At 53.6% G+C, this 8,603-nt stretch overlaps 1 protein-coding gene across 1 annotated transcript; it reads left to right on the forward strand.

The window, feature by feature from the left end:
* Nucleotides 1-1,759: 1,759 nt before the first annotated feature.
* SMIM35 (small integral membrane protein 35) lies at nt 1,760-5,557 on the forward strand (the record flags this gene model as incomplete). Its single annotated transcript, XM_080816395.1, has 4 exons — nt 1,760-1,844; nt 3,588-3,704; nt 4,722-4,755; nt 5,418-5,557. The coding sequence occupies 4 exons, from the start codon at nt 1,760-1,762 to the stop codon at nt 5,515-5,517; spliced, it is 336 nt and encodes a 111-aa protein (XP_080672521.1). The 3' UTR covers nt 5,518-5,557.
* Nucleotides 5,558-8,603: the final 3,046 nt, after the last annotated feature.

The following is an 8,603-nucleotide window of genomic DNA, read 5'->3' on the forward strand; positions in this document are numbered from 1 at the left end:
GTTAAGTGTCTGTCTTCGGCTCAGGTCATGATCTCAAGGTCCTGGGATGGAACCCCCACTGAGCTCCCTGCTCAGCAGGGAGTCTGCTTCTCCCTCTGCCCCTCCCCCGCTTGTTTTCTCACATTCTCTCAAGGGAATAAGTAAAATCTTTAAAAAAAAAAAGGGGGGGTATTAGTTAAAGAGCGGCCCAGGAAGGTAAAGAGGTGGGAAATAGAGTAATTCCTGTGTCTGAAATCCACCTCAGCCAGAAGGCACCATTTTGTGGGTGAGGACAAAATGGTAGCCAGCACAGCTGGTGCACCTCCTTCCCTCATCAGCTGGATCTCCAGAAGACCTGTGATTTCCCTGCTGGTGCTTTCCTTCTGGTACTTTCTTTGATGAAACCCTTCAAAACCTCAGCTTCCACCAGCACTGCAGATAGTTCTCCCGTGCCTTGTTGAGTCATCTGTCCACCACTCGTGAGTCACCCCCCGTCGCTGGGGAAGACTTGAGCTCTTGGGTTCTTGTCACACTTTCTGTGACCCACACAGATGGTCTCTTGGACTTCAGCCTCTCTGTTTCTTGCGCTGCTTTCCTCAGTGAGCATCTCTTGCTTGGAGCTTCACCATGGTCCTCTGACTGGTTTCCCTTCATCATCATCATACCCCTCCCCATCGCCTGTTCTTTTTTTTTTTTTTAAGGTTTTATTTATTTATTTGATAGACAGATCACAAGTAGGCAGAGAGGCAGGCAGAGAGAGAGGAGGAAGCAGGCTCCCTGCTGAGCAGAGAGCCCGATGCGGGGCTTGATCCCAGGACGCCGGGACCATGACCTGAGCCGAAGGCAGAGGCTTTAACCCACTGAGCCACCCAGGCGCCCCCCATTGCCTGTTCTTAACACAGTAGCCAGTGCACTGTCCTCTTGCATCATGTCATTCCTACATGGCGTCATGTCATTCCTCTGCTCCGAATCTCTCGCGACCCCTTCTTGGTCAGAGGAAAACCAAACTGCCCTTACTGCCTTCTACTCTACTCTATGCTATCATAGCCGGCTCCTGTTACCCGTCGCCTGCTGCTGTCCCTCAGTCCCCCCCCCCCCCCACCTTCACACAGGGCTCCTCAATGCTCCTGGAAGCTCTGCCCAGCGTGTTTCTGCTATAGCCACCTGCATGGCATATCTTCAGCTCCTGTGGGGCCTTCTCCTCAACAGTCACCTTCTTCCCGAGCCCATCCCTGACTGCTTTATTTAAAACTGTACTCCTGGGGGCACCTGGGTGGCTCAGTGGGTTAAGCCTCTGCCTTCGGCTCAGGTCATGATCCCAAGGTCCTGGGATCAAGCCCCGCATCAGGCTCTTTGCTCAGCAGAGAGCCTGCTTCCTCCTCTCTCTGCCTGCCTCTCTGCCTACTTGTGCTCTCTCTCTCTGTCAAATAAATAAATAAAATCTTTAAAAAAAATCCTTAAAAAATAAAATAAAATAAAACTGTACTCCTGTCCCCACAGAGCTTTTCATCTCTTCCTCTGCTTTCTTTCTTTCTCACTACCATGAATCCCCTTCCAGGATGCTATACAGTTTATTTCTTTACTTTGTTTATTGTCTGTCTCCCTCCACTGGTATGTAATTTCCACATGAACAGGGATTTTTGTATTTTGTTTATTGCTATAAGGCAAGGGTCTAGAAAAAGTGCCTGGCACAGAGAAGATGCCATTAGTGGCTTTGGGGATCCCTGCACCCCCCCATCTCTTGGGGATGTAAGGAGTGGGGAAGGGTGCATAGTCCCTGATGTCATGTGCTTATGTGGACACCCATGGCAATGGCCATCATCTGGACGGGGCTTTGAGCCTCAGCCAGGAAGAGGGCTGCAGAGGTGTCCCGAGACACCTCTGTGTCCCGAGACACGAGAGCTGTGTGACTCTCTGTGGTTGAGAGGGTCTCTCTGTGACTTCCCTGCTTCTCCTGGGGCTAGGTATCATTTGGTTGCTTGCATGCCATGAGAAGGCACAGCAGCTCTCCAAGGCAGTCTGAGGCTCCATCTGCCATGGTGCTCCCTGCAGCCATCCTTCCTGCGCTCTTGTCTTTCTGGGGCTCAGTCCAGCTCTCTGGTCCTACAGCTCTGCCTGGAAGTTCTGTTGCCTCCCCAGGGCTCAACATCGGATCAGAGAATGAGGACTTCCTCTCTGGAACCCACTGACATCTTTTCAATGTTTTCTAGTGCTTTTTTCCTTACTTCTCTCTTAATCTCTTGTTTTCCCTCTCCTCCCCCAGGCTGGAGATCTTTCTCCTAGTATGACGAGGAAGGCAAACTTGCTTTGGCTCATCTCTTATCCAAGTTGTGAATCCTTTCTATTTTGCTAAGGGCCTGGGCTTTTGAAATAAAGAAGTAGGAGGACAGACCCTTTCTTTCTGCATTTGGCACTCACCTGCTTTGCTGAGATGCTTTCATGGAAAGAAGGGTCAAGGGGCATGGGGGAGGGAAAGGCTTGGGCAGGGGAGATTGTGAAATATTTTAAAAGGACAGTCACACCATGTGATACTGATAATGACAACAGCAACACTGTTGTAGTTCACATTGTACACACTTAGAATATGCCAAGTTTCCTAGCTGCTCTCTGCAATGCACGGCCATTAATCAGCACAGCAAGTCTACGTGTATTTATTACCATGCTTATTTTCCATAAAAGCAAATTGAAGTCTAGTGAGGGAAAGGGAGTTGCTCAGGTCCCACATTTTGCAAATGATGGGCCTGGGCTTTGGAAGCAAATCTGCTGTGCTGAAGGCTAACCACTTTGCCTCCTGGCAACACCCCAGAGCCCCAGGACCCTGGGCCACGGAGCCGGGGGATTGGTTGATTTTTGCACACTCCTGGTGCTCATCCAGCAGGAGTGGTGCTGGCCGCCTTCTTCCTTCACTGGCCTGCCAGGTGGGTCTCTCCATGGTGCCCCCCCCCCCCATTGTCAGCCTCTTTCTGCTGGCTTCCCTCTCTGCTGCTGGTTCAGCTTCAGGCCCATCTCATCTCCTTGGAGAGGTCCAATCTCCCTCCCCTCTTCTCTCCTCCCCCCCCTCCCTTGCCTCTCCCCTGCCTCCCTCCTTCCCTCACCTCCCTTCTTTCCTTCCCTCTCCCCCCTCCCCGATCCCCCACCGTCCCTCCTCCTTCCCCTTCTACCTTGGTTTGGCTTTACAAATAAAATATAAATTTAGCTAAGAGCTCATACCACAAAAAGGGAAGAAATGATATGTATAAGCGGCAAACAGAATTTACAAGTAAACACCCTGCCATTCAGTCCCCGGGCTTTGTGGGGAGGATACTAAGGATCTTCTGGTCTCCCCTCTTGGGGCCTCCAGGCTGCCCTTGACCACTGAGCGAGGCTGAGGAGAGACCTGCTAGGCTCTTCCCCCAAACTGCAGCACGATTTCCAATAAGCAGAAAGCCTGTGGCCCTCCCAGCTCCAGTCTATCTCTGTGGTCAAGGACTGGTACTTTGGATAAACAAGCTAACACTAAAAACTCGGGTATCCGATGCTGCTATCTTAGTAGGAGCCGTCATGTTGGTGGCAGTGGGGAGGGAGGGAGGAGACTTGGGCAGCCGACAGAGGGGGCCGTGTCTCTGCAGGTGAGGACTCCATCAGCACCCTGGGCCTGATCCTCGGCGTGGGACTCTCGCTGCTGCTTGTGTCCGTCCTGGGCTACAGCCTGGCCAAGTGGTACCAGCGTGGGTACTGCTGGGAGGGTGAGTGAGTGCCAGACCCCACCAGCCCAGCCCTGGCCTGCCCCTCCTCTCCTGTAGCAGTGGGCACGGCTGGGTGGGGCTGCACACCCTTCAGCATGGTATCATGCAAAAATATTTCCTGTGGTGGCTGCAGTGGTTGAAGACTTGAGTGGGGGTGGCAGAGCACTTGAATGGTTGGGGGTGGGGTACTGGGCCTTGACTGAGGGAGTGAGGCCTCTGCCTGCCCAGCCGGAGGCTGTCTCTCTCTTCCCTCAGAGCCCACCAGAGTCCATCCCCAAGGCCTGCATGGGCCCCGAGGCCAGGCTAGACAGGAGGCCCCCACTCTGGCTCCTTGTGCATCTCTCCCCTGCCTGTGGGTCTTGGGGTCCTTTCCCAAGCTTACTTCATCTTCCACTTCCCTGGGAGTCTCCCCGAATTTGCTGCTGCCCTCCCAGCTCTGAGCCATATCGGCATTTCCCATGGGACCTGGGAGAGCTGCAGGGCATGCTGGGATCCCCTGAGGCAGAGGGCATTTCTTGACCTGCAGCTGACTTCCATGGCTTCCATGAATGTTTGCTGAGCACCTACTATGTGCTAGTGTACTTTGCCTAATAGGATTTTCTTTAAAATTTCAAGTAAGGTTAGAATTCTTAGTTTTTTATAGATGGAGCAGGAAGGCTGAAGTCACAGGGTTCAAGATTGGTATAGTCTGGATTCAAGCCCAGGTCTGCTGCTTTTGGGACTGCCTCTTTCCCAGGGCAATCAGAGCAAATCATCCTTTAAGCATCCCTCAAAGGGGCGGGGGGATGCCTAGCCACAGGATCTGCCCCACAAAGCTGGGGGTTCTTTCTGGGAAGATGGGCATGTGGCAGGCAGAAGCCAATGAAGGAGCTTGGGACCCTCCCACAGCATCCTGAGGTCCAACCCAGCCACCTTGCTCCTCCCAGATCGGGTGAGGGAGCACCAGATATTCCCAGAAACGTGATGGACTGGTCTCCCTGGAGGTGCTAACCCTCTCTTTTCTGATTGTCTTTCTAGGGCCTAATTTTGTCTTCAACTTGTACCAGATCCGGTGAGTAGATTCAGAGCAGATCTGGGTGGGGTTAGGTATGGAGCCCAAATGCCCTGTTTCTCTTCCTTGTCTCCTTCTCATGCTCCTAAGCAAACAAGAGAAAAGGAAGGAGCTGGGATCTATTTAGAAAGTACCATGAATAAAAACTTGAGCATGGTCAGGATTATGGGAGACCCTGCTGATGGCGATCCTCTTAACATTTGCCCCCAGGCAGGGACCAGCCATACATTTGTCAGCTACTCATCGTTTTCTCAGGAAGAATCTATTGTTGCAGGTATCATGGTATTAGTTTCTAGGGGGTATGATGAACATAGTCTCTGTCCTTAAGCATTTCACTGTCTGTGGTGGACACAGACTTGACTACAAATAATATCATCTCATGCACAATGTGGTGTCAGAAGAGAGGAGCAAGTGGAGACCATCAGGGATTTAGGAGGCGGGGGTCAGAAAATGCTCCTGGAGCCCCCTTATCTCCTCGCTGCCCCCGGGTGGGCCTGCTCTTTGTCTGGCCCTGAGATGTGGGCCAACTCCTGTTCTGGAAGATGGGTTGGTTGAGGAGCCATGGCCAGGAAGTTCTTCCCATGCTCTGGTCTAGGGAGTTGGGCTCCCAAGGAGAGGCCAGTTTCTCAGCCCCCAAGACTTGATTGGATCATCTTTCTCAGGAACCTGAAGGAGTTGGAGGTGGGTCCACCCTTCACCATCAGTGGCCATGTCAGCGGTTTGGATGGTGGCTACATGAAGTTCTCTGACAGGCTAGTCTGATGGGGGAGTGTCAGGCTCTGGAGCCCGGGAGAGGTGAGTGGTGAGTTCCTGAGTAAATCTGATCCCCTGTTAAGGTCTTGGGATGGCACAGGTGCCCAAGTCTAACACCCAAGAGATGATTCACTTCATCTCCTCCCCGCCCCCCACCCCACCCCCCACCACTTCTCAGGAGTGGGTCCACAGGAGATGATCTCAGGTGCTAAGGCCTAGGGTCATGCTGCCCTCACCACCTGCTGACAGCAGACTGCTCCTTTCCACCTGGGCACCCAGTCCACGTCCTGCCTTTCTTTCCTGGGGACGTTCTATTTCTAATCAGGTAGCAGCTTCTAGAGTCAAGCTTCTATCTCAACCCTTTGCTGTGAATCGAAGGTTCTAGATGGCCACTCTCTCCAAGAAGCATCACTCCAGAGTGTCATTTTTTAACGAAAGGCCCAGGAGCCATCCCTGCTTCATGGCCAGTTGACCCCTGGGCCACACCTTCCTTCCCCTTACTCCACCCCTCCCGCCTTCAAGCCCATCCCCTCTCTGCATGGCAGCTGCTTTTTCCCAGCCACTTTCTCCCTCCAGAATCCCTCACGGACCCCCAGTTTCTCTCTGAGCTTCTCTTCTGGCCTGAGAGAAGCCTCACCAGATGCAGTGGTTTAGAGGAATCCTTTCCAGGCCTCATCTCTTAGTTGTTCTCCTTTTGCTTTTTCTGCAGGAGGAGGTTCCTGGGGAGGCACCTGCCCCTCATGGGCTCCACGGGCTGCCTTCAACCTCTGGGGTCTTGTTGTGGATGACGAGGAGTCACTCCAGGTGCACCATAGGCCTGCAGCAGGAGGAACCCCAGGAGGTTCTCTGGACAGAGTCTGGTAGGGTAGCACTGGCTTTCTCCTACAAACAAAAAGACAGGCATTTGCCCAGGAGTAGAGACTGGTTCCCAGGAGCCCCCTGAGCCTGGGGAGGGGTTCCAGGTATCTTGGAGAACAAAGGCCTCCCAGCTCAGCCCAGTGTGGGCAAGGCCTGCAGCCCCACAGGGGAGGTCTCCACGGACGTCCCCAGGCACTTCCCCTTGAAGGGCGGACTCCAGAGGCCGGAAAACCAGTCATATCTTTAATAGGCAAAGTCATGTGGGAGTGGAGGTGATTCCAGATGCTGTTTTTAACCTTCCTACCAGAAGCCAACTTCCCCTAAGAACTGAAGACTGATCTTGGCCTTTGCCCTGCCCTGTCCCACTCTTTTGCTTCATTCTGGTGCTTTCAACCTCCCCACACTTCTGTCTACCACTTGGCTTTGTTTTCCCTGCCGCTGACCAGCCTCAGTGCCTCCCAAACCATTTGGAGGTCAGTGCTTAAAACAGTCTAGAAATATGATCTTATTTTGTAGGCTTCCGTGATGGGTGGGCAGGGGTCGGGGGCAGAGAGCTCAGTCTCCCTGTGTTCTGCATTTCCTGTGCCAGGCTTGCCCTGTGATGGGGAGGGCAGACTAGAAATGGTGGGAGTCAGGGAGGGACCCACGCCTGGCTAAAAAAAAAAAAACCAACTAGCTAATGCACAAGGGAAATCACGAACCACATGTAGGTTGGTGGACAGCAGCACTCTTTGCCTTGTGAGTCATCGTTTTTTCCTCTGGTCTGCCTTGCTGGACCTGAGGTGGTATCCACACCCAGATGTTGTCTTAGTAGACCCTTCATGCAGTGTTGTTCCATCCAGAGAGACTGCGCTCCCAGGGCAGCTGTGGATGGAGCAGGGCCTGACGGGCCCAGCCCCTGCTGAAACCTGTAGTTAGAACTACCTGCCCATGTCCCAGCACTAAGGCCAAGAAGATGCAGGAGCCGAGGACAGTGATGGGTGGGGAGGAGAGAAGTCTTAGTATTTGTCTTCCTCTCCTCACTTCCTCAGAGCCTGGTTTTTTTTTGCTTTGGGTTCTAGCCAGTTGTGAAGAAAGGAAAGGGTAGGGGGAAGGGAGGAAGGAGAGGGGCCTTACCAGCCCCTACCCCCTCACTTCCTGCCAGGATCTGGGGGGCCATTTTCCCAGCGTAGCCAGGCTCTGACTTAATAAACCGAATCTCTAAATTTGGAGATCTTAATCTGGGCCCCATTATTTCTATCGCTGAGTTGGTGAGTGTGGGGCAGAGCCCCCCGTAGCTTCGGATCCCTCCCTCTCTTGAAGGCTTTATTGGGAGAGCAGCGAGGAGTGGGGATGGGGTGACTTTGACATCCTTCTTTGGATTTCAGTGCTGAGGGCTGGGCCCCATTCCTTAACCCATGGGATGTCCAGCCTCAGCGAAACTCTCCATGATGCCCCTTCTAGTGTGGATCCTGGGGCTGAAGCCCATAGGGGGCCATTCTGGCTCCCTGAGCATGCTCAGGACTCTGAGACCTTGGGGAAACTTGAAAGGATGGGGCCCAGGGCCCAGATGGTTCCGCTCCAGGTTTGGTGGCTTCAGGTAGGGACACAGGGACAGCTGCTGAGGGCTGGGAGAATAGAGGGTATTTCCCATCCTTGGGAGCGGAACCGAGACTGGGCTACTTCCTCTTTCAGGGTCCTCTGACGTGTTCCCTGTCCCCTGCACCCCCTTCTTGTTTTCCTGACTTCCGCACTCAGTCCTGCTGGTGAACGCAGCATTGCCCTTCACCCCAGGCCTCTCCCGAGGATACAGCGTGTTTTCATTGAGAGCTTCAGAGATGAGTCGGTAACAGGTGCCTGGAGATCTGGCTGTGGGTCTGGTTGGGCTGGGCAGTAGCCCATGGCCATGCCAGCACCTTCCCTAGACCCACCCTCCCCTCTCAGCTGTTCTTCTTTGTCCTGGCCCCAAGAGCCAGGAGGCAGTCTGGAGAGCCAGCACTTCTCTGGGCTGCCCACTCCCAGTCCCTGTGCCACCCTGTTCCTCTTTAGTGTCTTTGCCAGGGCTTCCCAGAATGCCACCTCCCTCCCCGCTGACCCCTCCTGAGCCACAGCTCATCTCCATGGTTGGCTCAAGTGTCCTCTTCCCTGTGGCTTTCCTCAGGACTCCAGACTCGTTACCACTCATTTGATCCTGATGGCAAGAGGCCATGATTCTCCCATGCTAGGGTGAGCCCTCTGTGGGCAGGGTTATGGCCCAT

Source organism: Martes martes (genome assembly GCF_963455335.1).
Source record: "Martes martes genome assembly, chromosome: 10".
NCBI classification, from domain to species: domain Eukaryota; kingdom Metazoa; phylum Chordata; class Mammalia; order Carnivora; family Mustelidae; genus Martes; species Martes martes.